General features: G+C 40.1%; 1 protein-coding gene across 2 annotated transcripts in view; it reads left to right on the forward strand.

The window, feature by feature from the left end:
• The first annotated feature begins 6821 nt into the window (after nucleotides 1–6821).
• The window catches only part of UBE2R2 (ubiquitin conjugating enzyme E2 R2), a 94434-nt gene continuing 79545 nt past the window's right edge, over nucleotides 6822–21710 (forward strand). Inside the window, exon 1 of one of the 2 annotated variants that reach the window (XM_025281904.3) lies at nucleotides 6822–7651. In XM_025281904.3, coding sequence (XP_025137689.1) covers nucleotides 7475–7651 — 177 coding nt within the window. In that variant the 5' untranslated portion in view covers nucleotides 6822–7474. The remainder of the gene's footprint in view (nucleotides 7652–21710) is intronic. The other variant, XM_006066694.4, reaches the window with a different exon arrangement.

The raw sequence follows: 21710 nt of genomic DNA on the forward strand, positions 1-21710 counted from the left end.
AGCACCAAAGAATTGATGCTTTTGAACTGTGGTGTTGGAGAAGACTCTTGAGAGTCCGTTGGACTGCAAGGAGATCCAACCAGTCCATTCTGAAGGAGATCAGCCCTGGGATTTCTTTGGAAGGAATGATGCTAAAGCTGAAACTCCAGTACTTTGGCCACCTCATGCAAAGAGTTGACTCATTGGAAAAGACTCTGATGCTGGGAGGGATTGGGGGCAGGAGGAGAAGGGGACGACAGAGGATGAGATGGCTGGATGGCATCACTGACTCGATGGACGTGAGTCTGAGTGAACTCCGGGAGTTGGTGATGGACAGGGAGGCCTGGCATGCTGCGATTCATGGGGTCACAAAGAGTCGGACACGACTGAGCGACTGATCTGATCTGACCACATGTGGAGAGCCTGTCATATACTGATGCATAGCAAATCTTAGCTGTTGTTTTTAAAGGAAGATTGTGCCTCCTTAGAAGCACCATTTAAGACTTACATGTATTAACATATGCAAAATGAAACAAAATAGTGGCCTCTTTAAAAAAGTCATTCTAGGGAGTTCCTTGGTGGCCTAATGATTAAGATTCTGGGCTTTCACTGAATGGACCAGGTTCAATCCCTGACCAGGGAAACAATTTCCCCAAAGCCATGCAGTTCAGTTCAGTCACTCAGTCATGTCTGACTTGGCAACCCCATGGACTGCAGCAGGCCAGGCTTCCCTGTCTATCACCACCAACTCCCAGAGCTTACTCAAACTCATGTGTCTATGGCATCACCTAGTACTCTCTAGCCAGGGCTCCTCTAAAGAATCTATTACCTTTCTTACAAAGAGAAAAGATGTGGATAAATAAGAGGGAGGGTCTTTGCTTTAGAAAAGTTAATTTTGACTTTACAGAATAACTTTTTTTTTTTTTTGCCACACTGCATGGCACTGCAGCCATGAAAGTCAGTGATGCTGACTTTGAGTCAGTGATGCTATCCAACCATCTCATCCTCTGTCATCCTCTTCTCCTCCCACCTTCAATCTTTCCCACCATCATGGTCTTTTCCAATGAGTCAGGTCTTTGCATCAGGTGGCCAAAGTATTGGAGCAGCACCAGCTTCAGCATCAGTCCTTCTAATGAATATTCAGGACTGATTTCCTTTAGGATTGACTGCTTTGATCTCCTTGCAGTCCAAGGGACTCTCAAGAGTCTTCTCCAACACCACAGTTCAAAAGCATCAATTCTTCGGCACTCAGTGTCTTTATAGTCCAACTCTCACATCCAACATGACTACTGGAAAAACCATAGCCTTGACTAGACGGACCTTTGTTGGCAAAGTAATGTCTCTGATTTTAAATATGCTACCTAGGTTGGTCATAGCTTTTCTTCCAAGGAGCAAGCATCTTTTAATTTCATGGCTGCAGTGCCGTGCAGTGTGGCAAAAAAAAAAAAAAGAAGTTATTCTGTAGAGTCATAATTAACTTTTCTAAAGCAAGGACCCTCCCTCTCATTTATTTCCACATCTTTTCTCTTTGTAAGAAAGGTAATAGATTTTTTTAGAGGAGCCCTGGCTAAAGAGTACTATGCTATGCTATGCTAAGTCACTTCAGTCGTGTCGGACTCTGTGTGACCCTACTAGGTGATGCCATAGACACTAGGGATAAACATCCTGTTTTCTTTGCCACCAGAGGGCACCAGTCAGTCAAGTCAATCTCTACCTGTCATGAAACTAAGAAAGCTCTAAGAAGCTGTTTCTGCCATTCATTATTTGTGCTGTAAAGTAGCCAAACATTATAGTAGCTTGAATACGGTTATGTACAGCTGACAAAAGAAGAGAATTTAAAGACAAAGGAGAAAAGGAAAGATATACCCATTTGAATGCAGAGTTTCAAAGAATAGCAAGGAGAGATAAGAAAGCCTTCCTCAGTGATCAATGCAAAGAAATAGAGGAAAACAATAGAATGGAAAAGACTAGAGATCTCTTCAAGAAAATTAGAACATTTTATGCAAAGGGAACATTATGAAAAAAGGGAACATTTCATGCAAAGATGGGCACAATAAAGGACAGAAATGCTATAGACCTAAGAAACAGAAGATATTAAGAGGTGGGAAGAATGCACAGAAGAACTATACAAAAGAAGATCTTCATGACCCAGATAACCATGATGGTGTGATCATTCATCTAGAGCCAGACATCCTGGAATATGAAGTCAAGTGGGCCTTAGGAAGCATCACTGTGAAGAAAGCTAGTGGAGGTGATGGAATTCCAGTTGAGCTATTCCAAATCCTAAAATATGATGCTGTTAAAGTGCTGCCCTTAATATTCTAGCAAATTTGGAAAACTCAGCAGTGGCCACAGTACTGGAAAAGGTCAGTTTTCATTCCAATCCCAAAGAAAGGCAATGACAAAGAATGCTCAAACTACCGCACAATTGCACTCATCTCATACACTAGCAAAATAACACTCAAAATTCTCCAAGCTAGGCTTTAACAGTATGTGAATCGTGAACTTCCAGATGTTCAAGCTGGATTTGGAAAAGGCAGAGGAACCAGAGATCAAATTGCCAACATCCGCTGGATCATAGAAAAAGCAAGAGAAACATCTGCTTTATTGACTAGGCCAAAGCCTTTGACCGTGTGGATCACAACAAACTGTGGAAAATTCTTCAAGAGGTGGGAATACCAGACTACCTTACCTGCCTCCTGAGAAATCTGTATGCAGGTCAAGAAGCAACAGTTAAAACCGGACAAGGCACAACAGACTGGTTCAAAATCGGGAAAGGAGTACATCAAGGCTGTATACTGTCACCCTGCTTATTTGACTTCTATGCAGAGTACATCATGTGAAATGCTGGGCTGGATGAAGCACAAGCTGGAATCAAGTTTGCCGGGAGAAATATCAATAACCTCAGATACGCAGATGACACCACTCTCATGGCAGAAAGCAAAGAAAAACTAAAGAACCTCTTGAGGAAAGTGAAAAAGGAGCCTGAAAAAGCTGGCTTAAAACTCAACATTCAGAAAACTAAGATCATGGCATCTGGTCCCATCACTTCATGGTAAATAGATGGGGAAACAATGGGAACAGTGACACACTTTATTTTCTTGGGCTCCAAAATCACTGCAGATGCTGACTGAAGTCATGAAATTAAAAGATGCTTGCTCCTTGGAAGAAAAACGATGGCAAACCTGAATAGCATATTAAAAAGCAGAGACATTACTTTGCCAACAAAGGTCTGTCTAGTCAAAGCCCTGGTTTTTCTAGTAGTCATGTATGGATGTGAGAGTTCAACAATACAGAAGGCTGAGTGCCAAAAAAAATTGATATTTTTGAACTGTGGTGTTGAAAAAGACTCTTGAGAGTCACTTGGACTGCAAGGACTTCAAAACAGTCAATCCTAAAGGAAATCAGTACTTTAATTTGGGAAGGACTGATGCTGAAGCTGAAACTCCAATACTTTGGCCACCTGATAAGAAGAACTCACTCATTGGAAAAGAACATGATGCTGGGAAAGATTGAGGGTGGGAAGAAAAGGGGACGACAGAGGATGAGATGGTTGGATGGCATCACTGACTCAATGAACATGAGTTTGAACAAGCTCCGGGAGTTGGTAAGAGACAGAGAAGCCTGGCATGCTGCAGTCCATGGGGTTGCAAAGAGTCAGACACAACTGAGGGACTGAACTGATATAGATATGAGCAAGACCTGTTGTCCTTACAGAACAGGGCAGCTACTACATGTCTGAGAGACCCTATTAGACTACAGAGGTGGAGGATGAGGCTTAATTTGTGATTCATTGTTGTTATTGTTGTTGTTACTGATTATCTTCCTGCCTTTGGCTGTGGGCCCTTGAGAACAACTACTTAGTATCTATTTTGTGTCAGAGAATGTCCTAGTTGCTGAGGATCCAGGGATGAATAAGACACAGTTGCAACCTACTAATAAATGATGTCTCACCTTCTAAGATAAAAAGGCATGATAGAAGTCCTGTGGAATTTGACTTCCTCTGACCTGAGGATGGAGTCTTTAGACAGCTCATTAAGATACTAGGCTGTGAGCTTCCTTGATAGGTATATGTTTATTAGTCACCCATCTTAGGGTCATGGCATTGTGAATACTTAGTATGAGTTTGTGAGTTGATTTGAGTCCAGGGAGTGGCATTTGGTCTGGGTGCCAGGTGCATGTTCCAGTGACTTAAGACTAGGGATCTGCCATCTTCTGGGTAAGGGTGGGGCTATGATGAGTTTATGTGGGTAAAATGCTTTGAAGATGAACTTTCTGCCTATTTGTCTACTCATAGCCTTGCTATTAAAAGTGTCAACATCACCACCTACTGTTTCCAGGTCAGCAATCTTCTTGTCCTTAAATTGAGTAGTGGGGAGGAGGAGAAGTCAGAATCAGTCATAGTCCATCCTTTGGGAAGGAGGGGCTACACTGACTAAGATGTGCTCTAATGCCAGTGAAGTTTGGTCTCAAGACCAAGAGAATAGAGTTGGGAGCTAAGGAATGGTTATTTAAAATATTGAGGCTTTGTGTCTGAGAAAAAAAAAATAACACCAACAACAAAATGAAGGGGCTCTTTCCTTGTGGATAGTGCATAGTAACTTCCTTCTTAAGAGGACAGAAACGAGGTAAAAAGAGTAACTTTACAGTGGAGAAACCTGACACACTAGGTCAGCCAGGTGATTGAGGTCAATATCAGCATATCAACACAGCATTGTTGATATTATGGGCTCTTGATATGATGTGATGAAAATATTTTTCTCCTGGGATCTCTTCCCCTGTGGGCATGCCCAGTTGCTCAGTCATATCAGACTCTTTGCCACCCCACGGACTGTAGCCAGCTAGGCTCCTTTGTCTATGGAATTTTCCAGGCAAGAATACTGGGGTAGGCTGCCATTTCCTCCTCCAGGGGATCTTCCTGACTCGGGGATTGAACCAGCATCTCCTGCATTCGCAGACAGATTAGGATTCTTTACCACTGAGCCACCTGGGAAGCCCCAGGATCTCTCCCCAAACTCCAGTTTAATCATGAGAAAAACATCACAAATTCTAGCTGAGGGATATTCTAAAGTATACTTGACCAGTACTGTTCAAAACTTCCAAAGTCATCAAAAACAAGGAAAGTCTGAGAAACTTTCATAGTTGAGGAGCCTTAATAAAATATGAAAACTAAATATAGTATCTAGGATGGGATCCTGGAACAGAATAGGGACATTAGGTAAAATCTAAGGAAATGTGAGTAACTAAGATTTTAGTTAATAATATATCTATTGGTTCATTAACTGTAATAAATGTACTACACTAATGTAAGATGTTAATAAGGGGAAATTGGATGCCAGGTATATGGAAACTATCTGTACTATTTTCTGTGTTTTTTTTTTTTTTTTTACGTCTATTAAAAAATGCAGGGGGTGGTATCCAGAATATAACTATGCCTTGAAAAAAATTTTTTTTCTTATTTTAAAGTTCCTATTTATGGAGCATTTACCATATGCTGGTCATTGTGCTAAACTCTGTACATAGATGATTTCATTTAATTTTTATAATTGTTTATACATTAGGCATAATTAACCTCTTTTACAGAAGCTAATGAAAAAGGAAGAGGTAATATAATATAAATGGTGAAGCCAGGATTGGAACCAGGGATGTTTCTGATCCCAGAATTCTAGGTGTGTGGAACTCACAGTATCCTGCCTGTTCTAGAAAATGTTCAGTTTTCATAGGACAGGCCTTCCAAAGAGAAACGGGGCCTAAATTATGGGGATTGCAGACCATTTCCACATCTCACTCCACTCATGATTTTAAAAGAACCCCAGTTCTAAGATCTGCAGGGGGTCAAAGTTCAACCAAGTACCTCATTTTGCAAATGGGTAAATGGAGGATAGCCACAGCATTTGTCCCAAATCACACAGAAAAGGGCCAAGAACCCAGGTTCAGTCTGTATGATTATTTCTCTTTTTATTTCCCACAACTTCCTCTTTGTAGTTAAGAAGGGAAGTAGAAACTGACCTATCTGCTTTCCCCATTTCTCGGATGGGAAACTGCACTTCAACCCCCTAAGTTGGTAACACGCTGCTCTCCAAGGACACAATGGCATGAGGACTGGACCTGCAGAAATATCAGGACGCTTGTTCCACCGACAAAACCCGCACTGTCAGCACATCCTTGTCAAGCACCTACTGAGTGCTGGGAGGACAGACCGTGTGTCATGGCGGGGTGGGGAGGGGACGTTAGGCCTGCAGAGGATCAGGGCTCTTAGGACAACTGCGGGAGGCCTGATACAAGTAGGGGGAGGAGGGCGATGACAGCTCTAGGACAGAGGTCCCTTCCCTGGCGCGCCTTTGGAAACGTAGCGTCAAGCCGCACAACCGTCATTTTGGGGACAAGGGCATCCCCAGGGGCCACCCTCAAACCCCGGCCCCCACCGTCACCCCCCACTGCCGCTTGGCCCTTTAAGGGCGGGGGACGCGCGCCAGCGTCACAAAGCGCCGCCACCTGGCGGGGCGGCGGAGAGGAGGCGGGGAAGTGGGAGGAGGAGGCGGGGAAGGAGGGAGAGGGGGGCGGGGGGGGGGGGGGTGGGAGAGGGGGGCGGGGGGAGGGAGAGGGGGGCGGGGGACGGGGAGGGAGGGAGAGGGGGGCGGGGGACGGGGAGGGAGGGAGAGGGGGGCGGGGGGGAGGGGGGAAGGAGAGGAGGGAGAGGAGGGCGGGGGGGAGGGAGAGGAGGGCGGGGGGGAGGGAGAGGAGGGCGGGGGGGAGGGAGAGGAGGGCGGGGGGGAGGGAGAGGAGGGAGGGAGGGGCGCGCGCACGCGCGTCGCGTCGGGCGGCTCGCCGCCTAGAGTCGCTCTCCGCCAAGAGCCGCCCTCCCTCCCGACGCGCGCCCCTCCTCCCTCCCTTCTTCTTCTCAGCTTCGTCGCTCCCGCGGCGCGAGGCGCTCTGGCTCTTCTCCTCCTCCTCCTCCGCCGTCACCCCTCCCCCCGCGCAGCCGCCGCCGCCGCCGCCGCCGCGAGACCCCCGCGTGTCGCGCTTCCCCCGCCCTTCGGCCCCGCGCGCCCTTCGGCCCCGGCGGCCCCCGAGGAGAACAAGAGAGCGAGCGAGCGCGGCGCTCCCGGGCCATCCCGGCCCGGTCTCCTCACCGTCGCCGGCCTTTCGCCGCCTTCCTCCGCTTCCACCTCTTCTCCCCCCCCCGCGCCAACCAAGTTGAGGCCCCCTCCGGGGGGGGGGGAGGCCCGAGACCCGGAGCGAATTTCTTTAACTCTCTCCACCCCTCCCCCCACCCCGGCCCGAGTGTGAGGAGAAGGGCCCGGCCCGGCCCGCGTCGTGTGTGAGGAGGAACCGGGCCGGCCCACGGGCCGTGTGGGGCCTGGTCCGGGCCGCCGGGTGTGTGAAGACAGGGGCCCGGAGCGGCCCGGCAGAGGGCGAGCGGAGGGGAGGAGCCTGGTCCGGCCCGGCTGGTGCGTGAGGACTGGGGCCCCGGCCCGGCGCCGCCGCCGCCGCGATGGCCCAGCAGCAGATGACCAGTTCGCAGAAGGCCCTGATGCTCGAGCTGAAATCCCTGCAGGAGGAACCGGTGGAGGGCTTCCGGATCACCCTGGTGGATGAATCCGACCTCTACAACTGGGAGGTTGCCATCTTCGGACCCCCTAACACGCTCTACGAAGGCGGCTACTTCAAGGTACCCTCACCCCCTCTCAGGCTTCCCCCGGCGGAGGCCGCGGTTTTGGGCTGTTTTCCCGGCCGAGAGTGGGAGCGCGGGGGAGCGGAGGGGGCTCCTCACCTCGGCAGCTCCCTCCCCCCATCCGTGGAGGCAGGAAGGCCTCGCTTGCTCACCCGGTGCCTTTTCTTTGTCATGGGGGCGGGGGCGGGAGGCCAGCCTGCACCGGGAAATAGGAAAGCCTCTGTGGCTAGGGTAGTGGCTACCGGAGGAGGAGGGGGGAGGTCTTTGTTTTGTTTCCCCCGCCGAGGGTGTACGGAAAGAAAGGTGGTCTGTCCCCCACGGCCTCCCATCAGAACCATCTCTGCGCCGGCTGGAACTACCCCAGAGGGCAGAGTGACCTGCACTTATGGGATTGGACCTTTTTGGGGGGGGGGGGGGGGTAGGAGAGTGGGGGAGGGGTATCGGGCTGTCATTCCAGAGGCTGCCTACTGACCTGACATTTTGGGGATTTGAGGGCTTCTTGCATATAGTGGTGGTTCCAACTTCGCATTCCAGTGGGTGGTAATGGAGAATAGGACCCTAGGGGTGGTAAACAAGGGCGCCTGCGTTTTCTTGCCATCAGCCACTTGAGGGAACTCGAATTTAGCCCTCTTTCTGTCCTCATTTTCTATTTATTTCAGTGCTGTTTCAAAATGCCCTTTGTCCTCACCCTGCCACCAACTTTACTGCACTCTCCCCTGCCTTCCCTGGCCTCCCGTGTAGAAATATCCACTGAAGGCGGATCATTTTATAGGGAGATTGATAATTTCCCACTTCAGGGAGACAAAATTGAAACCTTTTGCTCAGATGGCTAACTCTAGCAAACGGGGAGGGGGGTGGTCTCACAGGTGAAGAGTAACATCTGCGGTGGGATGGTTTCACAAAGTAGGACCGCTCCTTAGCGACCGTAGATATACTTTCTATTGTTTTCCAGGATGTTAGAACAGTGGTTATTATCATTCCTGAATCCAGTAGTTTTTTCAGTTCCCAAATAGATAGTTGGAAATATTGAGGGTCTTTTGTTTTTGTTTTTATTTAACCATTTTTTAAGGGGAAAATCACAGATTGAAGGTCGAGGTTTTAAATGGTGGGGGACAGGAGGAAATGAGTGCTTAGGAATTCTTTTAAGTTAATTTTTTTTAATTTCCAGAATTAAGTAAAATAGGTCTGTGAGTCAGTCTTAGTTTGTTTTGAAGGGAGGGGCTATCTTGGCATAAGTTTTAAATGAGTATCTTAGTCATGCAATTACGTGTATTTTTAAGGACTGCCCAATTACTTTAGTTTCTACTCTTCTAAAGGTAGAAGCCTCAGTTTCAGGCTTGAGATTGGGTCTATTTGTAGAAAATGTGAAGAATTGATTGGGGAATGTTTACTATTCTTGTCTGTGATAGTCACTTAATGCCTGTTTAAAAGCATGCGTTTAGTATTTAGAATACTGTATATACCAACCATACACTGTACTCTTCAGAGGAAAATACTTGCAAAATCTACTGGCTAACTTTAGTGAAATGAAGTTTAATTTCTAAAAAGTATCATTATTTGGGACAATCACTTGTCAGGATAAATGTTTACTAGCTAGAATTATCTTACTCCTACGCAATGCATTAAAAACAAACAACAAACAAAGGAAATAATGGGTTTAAAATGGTAATAGTTTTGCTTAGGTAATTGAGAATGGAGTGTGGTGAACTCTCTCAGTTTGGCATAGGTAATATGGAAGGAGGATTTTTTGAAGCATGCACTGATTTAAATTAACTGCTTTTTAAATTCAGTCTTATTTAAAAAGAATCTCGTTTTGTATGTTTTAGATACATATTTTTTTATTTTTGTGACATGTAAAAAATGTACGAAAATTCTTAAACACTTAGTGTTTTAGTCTTATGTGAGAATTTTGTTCAATTTTGTTCTCTTCTGCTTTTTTTTTCTTTATTAAATGGCTTTTTATTCCAAAGTCCTTCATTGGAAAAGGCAAATTTATGGTCGTGAGCAGTTAACACTGGTGATAGGTTTAAAACTATTGTTTTTTATTTCACTGCTTTTGTGAAACAAGGCTTTTAGTGTGTCCACTACAGCTGCAGTTAAAAGTTGGCACAGATCTTTCTGTACTACTATTCTCCCTGATCAAATGGTGGTTCTTGAACATTTAATATAATTTATTTTCAAGTGAAACTATTTTCTTTATGGTGTGTTATAGTTTCCAAAGGCAGTGGGGCTTCCAGTCATTTTAAATTTTTCATAATTTAACTCCTTTACCTTTTACATATTAATATACTTCTAACTGAACTTATTCACCATGAAATAGTTGACCCTAGTCTGTTTTAACTGTGGCATCTGTTGTAGTAGAGAATTGTGAGACCTGTATTTCAAAATTTGTTTTTTCAACTTATTTTTCAAATATCTTGAATCTGTATGATTCTTAACTTGGGTTGGGGATCGAGAGGAATATAGATGTATGGTGGGCAAAAGTAGTTTCTTGTGTCTGATTTTCTACATGTTATGAACTCTTCTTTGGCCTCATTATCTTTTTGTCCAGTTTCTTTAATTTAAAATTTTTTTATTTTTATTTTATTTTTTTGGCTGCCCTGAGTGGCATGTAGGATCTTAGTTCTCCCACCAGGGATCAAACCCTGGTAACCCTGCTTTGGAATCCAGGAGCTTTAACCGCTGGACTTCCAGGGGAGTCCTTTGTCCAGTTTCTTGATCTCATTGATTCACAGGGTGAATTTCTTTGCTGCTTCAAATTTTCCCTCTGGGGTCAATCATTGTAGAACACAAAGTAGGAGATGACTTAGAATACCCAGAACACTTCTGATCTTAATTTTGCTAATGTGGAGCGAGTTGGAATTCTATTCTGTTACTGGAAGAGGAACTTGTTGATCACGTGAGCAGTAGTAATGACTTTTAACAAGTTTACCCCTATTCTTTTTAAAACAACTATTTTTTCAAATAACTCCTGATAATGATCATAACTTAGTGTGACTGCTTTTGTATAGAACCTCCTTGTAACTCCTGCATTATTTATATAAATACAAGATAGCAATGAGTCTGGAGATCAGAAAGAGTGACTCTTTCATGATAGGCGTAATATTTAAGTGTTACAGAATGCTTAAAGTATTGCAGGTTTTGTAGTTTTGATTTTATTCAGTAATGTATGGGAATGAAATACAGGTGTGTTCCATTTTTTGATAACTCCCAACAGATAAAATTTAGGAAGTATTTGTTACATTTTCAGAGTTTTCCTTAATAGGATATTCTTTATCAAATGTAACACTTCATTTTATATTAAAGAAACTTCAATAGTAATTGTTTAAGATAAAGGACATACATTATTTTCATTTGTTCTGGAATCTATTCTTCACGTGCCACCCCTCCGTGCCCCATAAAAACTATTTTATGACTCTGAAATTTTTAATATATAGTTGAAACAATTTTTCTAAGTAGCTTTGTCTTTTTGGCGTAGGGATCCTTTTGAGAACTTTATAAATTTTCTTCAGAAGACAGTGAGAACACAAACTAGCTTATATGTAGGAGGGTTAACTGAATCCTTGTTTTAAGGGATTTGATCATCAGCCTTAAAAACAAAATTAAACTCCTTTAACGATGTAAAAAAAATACTGCTTTTTTAAAAAAAAATTATGAAAAGTCTTTCAGTCAGTTAAAATTTTCTTAGTTTAAAATTCTTTCTCAGTCAGTTTAAGAACACCTCTTATGACTCTTAGCTGTACCCTTTTCTGGAAGTTGAACTTGTCTTGAGTGCTGGGTGAACTAAGGGAACATTTTAAGTGGAAACATGGATAATGTACATTGATTTGGGACACTGAGTGCAATTTTAGTCCCCAGCCTGCATCCCTGGCAAATGCAGCATTCCAGTATTTCATAGATTATACTTTTACCATATTAAGTTGATTCCAAGATGCGTATTTTTCTAGTTTCACATCTCAAATTTGGAATGAGTCCAGGACTTCTTAGAATTGCCATCAGCTAGGTGGCACTTGTGACCTAGCTGCGAGAGACCCTTGCATTGAAATCATCTGATAAAATTTTTTTAAATGCCAGCATCAGTGTCTTAAATTTGATCAATAAGAATTATTTCTTTTTGAATAAAGGATTTGTTTCCTTAGTACTTTTTTGCTGCATGTTGATTCCTCTATTTCAGAGATTGTGTTAGTAAACAATAATTATTGAACACACACCAAAGGCAAAGCACTATAGGAAGTGTCACTACTTTTCAAATAGTAAGGATAAGTATTAGGACATTGATAACCTTAGAACTTTTATGAATAATCCTCATAAAAGTCTTTGTGCAGAAATGTGAGGGATAGGTGTTACTGACGGAATTGTAATGGTAATTAAAATCAAAGTTTTAAGGCCAATTAGTGCATTGGTCAACATAACCACAGTCTGTCATGATTAAATATTCTGCTCCATTTTTAAAACTTAGTGGTCCTAGGCTAAGTAAGGTTCCAAAAGAATCTGTCTGTTGGAGACAGGTGAAATAAAAGAGGTTATTCAGGAAATTGGCCCACCTCCGCTCATATAGTTTGGGAAAATAATAGAGTTATAAATTCAGGATTTAAGACAACAGAACTCCTATCTTGCTGAAAGGTCATATTTAAACTTTTTAATTCTTTCATGTTCCTGAAATTCTTTTGGACGTTTCATCATATACAGCTACATATATATCTGAATAAGACTAAGCTGAACCTCTTTGAAAGTGTTTTGTCAGCACAGAATTAATTCATTTCAGCTTGGTTCAGTGTGAAATTATTATTGAGTTTATGCTTAAGTATCTTTAAACGAATTGATTGTGAAATTTTGGAATGATAAATACTTAACTGAAGAGAAAATTTTAGTTTGGATTGCTAAGGTTTGATTTTACATAAATTTTTCCTCCATATAAGAATTGAAATATTCAGGGGAAAAAAAAGAATTGGAATATTCAGATTTGGGGATATGTATTTAACATAGAAAGTGAATATCCACTTTAAGCACCTTTAGTTGATTTGTTTTAATAACAAATTAAATATGTTTTTGTTACAACACAGTAAATTACTGTTGTAAACTTGTTGGCAGGGTAATTTAAAACATGCAAAACTCTGTCATGTCTAATTGCAGATACATGCTACTATCCTTATTACAGTAATGTAGATGTTAGTAGCTAACGTGTATGGAGTACTTGCTATGTGCCATCTACTTTATATAGACTATTTCATACAATTCTCCTGTGAGGTGTGCTGCTATTACTCTCATGTATATAGAGAAACAATCACAGAGCTTATTTAACTTGCTCTGCCGGGTCCTCAGCTAGGAAGTTGTAATATCAAGATGGATTTTCAGACTGCTTGGTTCTAAAGCCTGTGTATTCTCTTGGTGAGATCTTTTATCATTTTGGATGATGTTTGAAGGTACAGAGATGGAGCTTTAAGAAAATAAAATTTATGGACGGGACTTCCCTAGTGGTCCAGTGGTTCAGACTCTACTTTCTCTCCAGGAGGTTGCGGATTTGATCCCAGGTTGGGGATCTAAGATCCCACATGCTGCATGGTGTAGTCAAAAATGTAAATAAATAAATGAAATTTTGGGAACATTTGAAAAGGAACTTTTTAAATTGTAAACTTTTTAAATTGTACAAGTTTAAAGGTCACAAGGGTAATTTGTTCCTTCAAATTTCAGGGAGATTATTACGACTTCTGCTTATAAGTCTTAAATTGACTGAAGAATTGGATTTTGATGTTGTTCTTGGACCACTTGGATTAGAGAGTGACAAGTCATATTACAGAAGGATTTCTTTTTTTAATTAGCAAATTGACTCCTTTGATAGCAACTTTTTCATTATGGGAAGAGTGGGATGGTACTAGAGTTCAGAAATATATAATCTTAAAAAGCTACTTTTGGTTTTAGAGATGATGGTAAACATCTTTGAAGTCATACTGGATCATAGAGGAAGTTAAATTTATTAGTGCAGTGTTGCTTTATGCTTTTAAAATAACGTCAGTACTTTTCCAAGTATATTTAAACGTCATAAGAAGCTTGAGCAGTGTAGAGTTGAGACTTTATTGTTTTTTCAGTTGAGTTTTAACTGGTATTCCTTATCTGTATTACAGCATCTTTTTTTTAAAAATTATTGATATATGTAATAATTTGAATGAAGATTACACTGAGTGAAGAAGTCAATCTCAAAGGTTACATGGTCCCACTTGTTTAACATTCTTAAAATGTCAAAAATATAAAGACTAAAACCAGTGAGTGTGGGGCGGGGAGTGGGAGGAGGGAGGAGGGGTTAGAGATGTTTGGGTTATGGGAACAAGGTGGATGTGACTATGAAGGAGGAGCATGAGATCTTTGTGGATGGAATAGTTCTATATCTTAATTGTATTGGTAGTTACACAGATCTACGCAGGCCATAAAATGATGCAGAACTGCACTCATATATTGTACCAGTGTCAAATTCCTAGTTCTAATATGGGACTATAATTATGTAAGACGCAGCCATTGGGGGAAATTTAGTGAAAAATAGATTTCTGTGTACTATCTTTGCAAATATATGTTGTGAATCTGTAAGTATTCCAAAATAAGATATTAAAAAATTAACCATCAGAGGAAGCCATATATTCATGCATTTTATAGCATCTTGAGATCATTGCCATAGTTTCAGTCTATGTGTATTTGGATTTTCAGATTTCACAAAGAAAGTGAAGGTGAAGTCCCTCAGTCCTGTCCAACTCTTTGAGACCCCGTGGACTGTAGCCAACCAGTCTCCTCCGTCCAGGGGATTCTCCAGGCCAGAATACTGGAGTGGGTTGCCATTTCCTTCTCCAGAGGATCTCCTTGATCCGGGGATCGAACCTGGGTCTCCTGCATTGTAGGCAGACGCTTTACCTTCTAAGCCACCAGGGAAGTCAGATTTCACAGTTATTTAGTTATCTGCTTTGCTGTATTTGCTGTGCGGACAGCTGATGCTTAATTTGAGGGATAAATCCCTTGAAATAATTTGGATTATGTGACTTACTTAGTAGCATACATAGTAATTCAGATTATAAACATTGAATGTTTATTATCTCATTGAAAATAACCATTTATAAGATAATATTGGCAAAGTGACAAAAAGTTGGACAATATTTAGTGATTCTTTATAGAAGAGTGATTTAAAGCTTAGAATACAGATTTTTAAGTTTACTGGAAATCATACTTCATACTATATATGGCGAAACAAAAAAGTTTCATTATTCAAAAAAATATCCTTCATATGATTTGAAACTTTTGAAATTGTTGATAGAGGCACAGGTAAAATTTCTGTAATACTTCATATTCATATTTGATTTTTTTTTTAAATTTATTTATTTTTGACCGTGCTGGCTCTTCATAGCTATGTGGGCTTTTCTCTAGTTGTGGTGCACAAACTTCTCACTGTGGTGGTGTCTCTTGTTGAGCACATGCTCTAGGGCGCTCAGTCTAAAGGATTTGTGGCACATAGGCCCAGTAGTTGTGGATTCCAGACTCTAGAGCATAACACTCAGCAGTTGTGGTACACAGGCTTAGTTGCCCTGTGGCATGCAGGATCTTCCTGGATTGGCTGTCGACCCCATGTCCTGCATTGGCAAGCAGATTTTTTTTACTACTGAGCAACCAGGGAAGCCGCACATTTGTTTTTGACTAAAATATAGTATTACTCAGATTATTTTCCTCCTTTACCAAGTTGAATCTGAATCACCTTTGGATATTAAAAATAAGGTTCACAAGAAGCAAAGGTTTGCCGCTAATAAGGACATTAAGAAGTTGTACAATAGATTCTGAGGGCAGTTCCCAAAAAAGAGTTTTGAACAGTGGCAGTCTAGCACTGTTGGAGTGGTATATAGCCAACCTTCTGAGGTGTTTGCTTTGAAGGGGACAAAGCTCATTTGAGTTCTGTGGTAGTTGAGTTTAAAACAAACAAAAACCTTATTACTTAAGGCTCATCTTGGTCTTGTCACATAACTGCTCTTTCTCCCATTGACTAAATAGGGAAAGGAACAATATAAGCTAATCCTTGTGGAAAACTTCCACAACTTCCCTAAAATTAAAAAAAAAGAAGGGAAAAAACACCAACAAGGTCCTACTGGATAATATAGGGAACCATTGAATGTACTGTAATAAGCCATAATGGAAAAGAATATGAAAAAGAATATATATGCACCTAACTGAGTCACTTTGCTGTACAGCAGAAATTAACACAACATTGTAAATCAACTGTACTTCAATAAAACTTAAAGGGAAAAAATATATAGTAACTGTCCTCAGGGTTTTTACCCTGAGTTCTTTTGCTTTGTTAATCATGTTTCAACATTTACTCTTAAGAAGGAAGGAAAAATAGCTAGACAAAAAAAGAGACGTCTTAAACTGAAGATACGGAAATTCTGTTGAATTTAGATTGTATCTAAGGAATCTTATGTTAAAAGGGTTTTAAGGGGAGTGCACTTCTGAGTTTGGATTTGATGAATTACTACGTTTTTTATATAACCATTTTTTAAAAGTTTTTTTTAATTGATAAATTGTTGAATAAGTAATGTACAGAGAGTTTCCTTAAATAAAAATGATGTAAAACTGAAAGTGTAAGTGGTAAAACTGAAAAAGTTACTTGAGGTCATATATTATACTAAGAAAATAAGATATTTTTAGCTTAATTTTTTTTTTTTTTTTTTCCTATTGTGTCCAAACCTAGTAGTGTGAGAGTCTGTCTAAATTCTTAGATTATGGGCTTCTTAAGAAATGACTAGATCTTACTTCAGTCTTTGAAATTCCTTAGCATTTGGCATAGGACTTGAAAGAGTAATACTTAATCTTTTGGGGGAGGTCACATCTTTTAAGAATGACCCCCTGCCCAGTTCTCTGGGCAGTTTCAAGAAATAACTGATACCTGAGTTTCTTCATAGATCTTAGGTGATTAGTCCCTTGTCTTGAATATAGTGGTTAAGACTAGTGGCTCAGTATTTGGACTGCTTAGTTCCTCTAGTTGTGCTTGCCCTTTTTGGAGAACTTTGATTTTATTTGGATTTTTCCATCAGTGACCTTTTTCTGTAGTTGCTGGGTTGCCTCAGTTAAATCTAATTTTCTTAGTGACTGAGGTTAGCTAAAAATTAATTAACACTGAAATCTTGGTTATAGTAATATAGGAAATTAGGATCTTTGTAAAGGGCTCCTCTTATAATATAAGTATTAGAAAACTTATTTGAGAGAGGTTAAGAATTTTGGAGCAGTGATAACGAGAGGCATTGGGAAAACCGGCTAGAAATAGCAACTTCGACTTTTGTAGTCCCATGAAGATAAAGATTGCTTAACTTCATTTGGAAATCTACTGAATACAGCAAAATAATTAAATCCAGTTGTTTTAGCTTTTTTAAAGAATATCTGAAGACATAAGATTTTATTTTTTTGAATCATTAAAAAATTTTATTTATTATTTACTTATTATTTTTTATATTTGGCTGCACTGGGTCTTTGTTGCTTTGCATGGGCTTTCTGTAATGGCAGTGTGATCGGGGACTACTCTTCCTTGTGGTGCTTGGGCTTCTCATTGCGGTGGCTTCTCTTGTGGAGCACAGGGTCTAGGCACTCGGGCTTCATTAGTTGCAGCACTCAGGCTCGGTAGCTGTGGCACATGGGCTTAGTTGCCCCATGGCATGTGGAATTTTCCCAGACCAGGGATTGAACCCATGTCCCCTGTATTGGCAGGCAGATAGATTCTCCACCAGGGAAGAATCTAGTCGCCACCAGGGAGGTTTGACATAAGATCTTTTAAAAGCAGACTAGAAGTGCATTTTAGAAGCACAGAATTTTTTATACAGTGGAGGATTTTTAAATATTGATTGTAAAATGTTATGAATATTTTAAATGTCCTTGATACATTAAAGGAATCAGAATAATTAGAAAAGTACATTTTTATAGCTGTTCTTTGAAAATATGCTGCATATGTGCAATTTGTTAAAGAATAATTTTTATGGCTTTTAGCCAAATATGTTTATGTTCTTCTTTCTCCTGTATCTATATCTATATAGTTCTGTTCAGTCACTCAGTCATGTCTGACTCTGTTGACCCCATGGACTGCAGCATGCCAGGCTTCCCTGTCTCTCACCAACTCCTGGAGCTTGCTCAAACTCATGTCCATCAAGTCAGTGATGCCATCCAACCATTTCATCCTCTGTCGTCCTCTTCTCCTCCTGCTTTCAATATATAGTCTAAATATAAAATTAACACATCTTGATCATTCTGTTTACATAAACACTTTAAAATAATTAATTTTTAACAAGGTGGAGTAGGGAGGGAGCTTTTGTTGTTCAGTTGCCAAGTTGTGTCTGACTCTTTGCGACCTCGTGAGCTGCAGCACGCCAGGCCTCCTGTCCCTCACGATCTCCTGGAGTTTGCCCAAATTCAGGTTAAATTTCTGTGTTGTGTCAGTTGTAACAAACTCTCCTTGGTTATTGTTCCAGCTACCAAATATGTCCTAAAGATTTTTATGTCTATATTTTCTAATTAGCCCTCTCTTGAGTTTTTGCCTATTAACACATTTCCACCAGTATGTCCTTTTACACTGAACATTAAGCTGAACTCTACCTTTTTCCTTAATCCTCTTCTATGTTCCCTTTCCTGTATATTGGACATTGTCTACCTAGTTGCACAAGCCTACATGCTAGAAATCAGTTCAGATGGTCTCTGCTCTCTCTTTCCGTATATTCAATTATTTTTAGTATCTCATGTCTCAGGTTTTAGCCTCTAATCTTTATTTCTCCTCCCACCATATGAGTTCCCATTCAGTTGTCACTCCCCTGGACTGTGACAGTAGCCTCTCTACTCTGTTTTGTGTCCCTTCAATCTATAATGCCATCAGAGTAACCTGTCTAAAGCTCTAATCTGACCTGTCCCCACCAAGAAAAAAAAAGAAAGTTAGCAGTCCATCTTCCATAAAATTAAATAAAAATTCCTTGTATGGCATATAAGACTCTTCATGATCTGGTTGTTCCTTACTTTTCTGTTTTTTGTTCTTGTCCCATAGGTGGTCTTTGATAGTGCCATTTCTTAAGCTGTTACCTGTCTTTTTCATTTCTTCTCATGCCCTCTTTAGTCCTTGAACTCTAATTTATATCTTTAAGACCCAATTCACTTGTGAATGACCTCTTAGGTTCTCTCCCGTTAATTCCTACTCTTTCCAATTAGATTATTTTAAAGTAAATTCCAGACATGTCCTTTCACCCCTAAATACTGGAGTCCCTAAAAGATAAGAAATCTTTTTTAAAAAATAATCATATTGTTCTTATACTTACTGAATAATAATTCCTTAATATTATCTGATATCCAGGTTCATATTCTCCCAGTTGTGTCATAGATATACTTGTAAGTTCATTTGAATCAAGATCCCCAGTTGCTTTTGGTGATGTGCCTCTTAAGACTGTAATTGATTTCTTTTCTTCCTTTAAAAAAAAAAAAACAACTTTATTGAGATATTACATATACAATACAATTTATCCATTTAAATGTACAAAACCATTACCACAATTTTAGAACATTTTCACTCCAAAATGAAACCCCATACCCATCAGCAGTCACTTCCCATTTCTCCCACACTCTAGGCAACTTGTCTGCTTTCTGGGACTATAAATTTGCCTCGTCTGTAAATGTGTAGATTTGTATTTCATATAAATGTAATCATTTAATATATGGCCTTTCACTTAGCATGTTGTTTTCAAAGTTCATATATGTTGTGGCATATATCAATAGTTCATTCCTTTTCATTATTAAATAATCTTCCATTGTATGGACCTTTTATTTATCCATTCATCAGTTGATGAGCATTTGGGTTGTTTTCCACTATTTGGCAATTATAAACAATGCTGATATGAACATTTGTGTACAAGTTTCACTGTGGACATGTTTTCATTTCTCTTGAGTATTTACCTAGGAATAGAATTACTAGGTCATCTGATAACTCTGTGTGTAACTATTTGAGGAACTGCTAGACTGTTTTCCAAAATACATTCCCAATAGTAGAAAGAGGGTTCCAATTTCTCTATATCTGCACGAACACTTGTTCTCTCTCCAAAAATTATTTGTTGGCAATTGAATATATTTAACTGCTGAACTCCTGTCTTCAGTTTTAAGACTTTGAAACTGGACTGATTATATTTTATTCCAAACTAAAGATACTTTTATAGTACTAAAAGTAAAGGAAAGTTATTATGTTTCTAACTCTGGAGGTCACCATACATTTGTTATAAAGTAATTATGGTAAGCTCTGGCCCCCAAATCTAGTTGTTGTTTAGTTGCTAAGTCCTGTTGGACTCTTTGTGACCACATGGATTGCAGCAGGCCAGGCTTCCCTGTCCTTCACTATCTCCTGCAGTTTGCTCAAACTCATGACTGTAGATTCATCATACCATCTGACCAACTCATCCTCTGTCGCCCACTTCTCCTGCTCTCAGTCTTAGCATCAGGGTCTTTTCCAATGAATCAGCTCTTCGCATCAGGTGGCCAAAGTATTGGAGCTTCAGCTTGAGCATCAGTCCTTCCAATGGATATTCAGGATTGATTTCCTTTAGGATTGACTGATTTGATCTCCTGCTGTCCAAGGGACTTTCAAGAGTCTTCTCCAGCACCAAATCTAGTTAGCTACCTAATTTTTTCTCATTATTTCTTAACCCAGTTTAATTCATAAACCACCTCATGTAGGACCTTGTCTCATCTCAGCTTCAACATGGAGCCACTTAAATTTAGTATAGTAGGTTTGCTGGGGGAAAATACTAAGTTCATGATGGATTAATTTATCATGTGGGTGTTATATAGGAATATATATTTCCTAACATTAAAAGATGTAATGTGTTTGAGTTAGTCGTTCAGTTGTATCTGACTCTTTGTGACCTCATGGACTGTAGCGCACCAGGTTCCTCTGTCCATGGGATTTTCCTGGTAAGGATACTGGACTGGGTTGCCATTGCCTTCTCCAGGGGATTTTCCCAACCCAGGAATCGAACCAGGGTCTCCTGCATTGCAGGCTGATTGTTTACCAGCTGAACTATCAGGGAAGCCCAAAAGATGTAATGAGGGATATTATTAAGGTTGTTGATTTAATAATTTTTCTTAAAATCAGTCTAGATAAACAATTCAAGCAGTAAGAAAGTCTTGCCCCTGAAAATCACTTAACTGTTTGAATGTAATCCTCTAGAAATATTCCATTTACCTACAGGCACATCTAAGCAGTTTAAAACTATGAATGTAGTTATACTACAAGTATTTTTCTGCATCTTTTTAAAAAAACTTTATCTTGGAGATCTTTCCATTATTAATATTTATGAATTATCTTATAATTTGTAACTGCTGTACAATATTCCAGTTGTTAAGGAAGTACTTTTTTTATTCCCCTATTGATGAAAAATCAATTATTTTCAGCTTTTTACTCTGAAAAGTGAAGCTGAACGGGGCATTTTTTCATACGTCTACTTTTTTGAGTGCATTTGCTGAATTAAAGTGTTTGTGTATTTAAATTTTACTAGATAGTCAAATTACCCTTCAAAAATATTAATTTATATTCTGTAGTGTAACATAGGGATTGTCAAATATGAAGTTTACATTCATGATAAATCGGTCTTTATGATGGTTGTTTCTTTTAATCATGAATGAAATCTAACTTACTTTCACATCACTGGCCATTTGTAATATTTATGCAAGTTATCTATATTTGTCCTTTGCCTATTTTTCTTTTTTTAATAGATAAAAGCTGTTTGTATAAAGGAAGTTAGTCATTGGTTAGATGTATTATTGCATGTTGCAAATACCTGTGTGTCATTTATTAATAATGTAATTAAAATAACATATTTAGAATTCTGTCCAAAGTTAAACATGGAGTCAAGCATAGAGAAAATTGTGTTGTAACTGTTGTGACAGCAGAGAAGAATTTACAGTTTAGAGTTAAACTCTCTTGTCATGTGGGTTATTCATACGTTATGAATAAGCTCGATACTGATAATGTACAGGGTAATACAGAGGTGCTTGGATTTTTCTGTGTAAGTGGCAA

This window comes from Bubalus bubalis, chromosome 3, assembly GCF_019923935.1.
Source record: "Bubalus bubalis isolate 160015118507 breed Murrah chromosome 3, NDDB_SH_1, whole genome shotgun sequence".
NCBI classification, from domain to species: domain Eukaryota; kingdom Metazoa; phylum Chordata; class Mammalia; order Artiodactyla; family Bovidae; genus Bubalus; species Bubalus bubalis.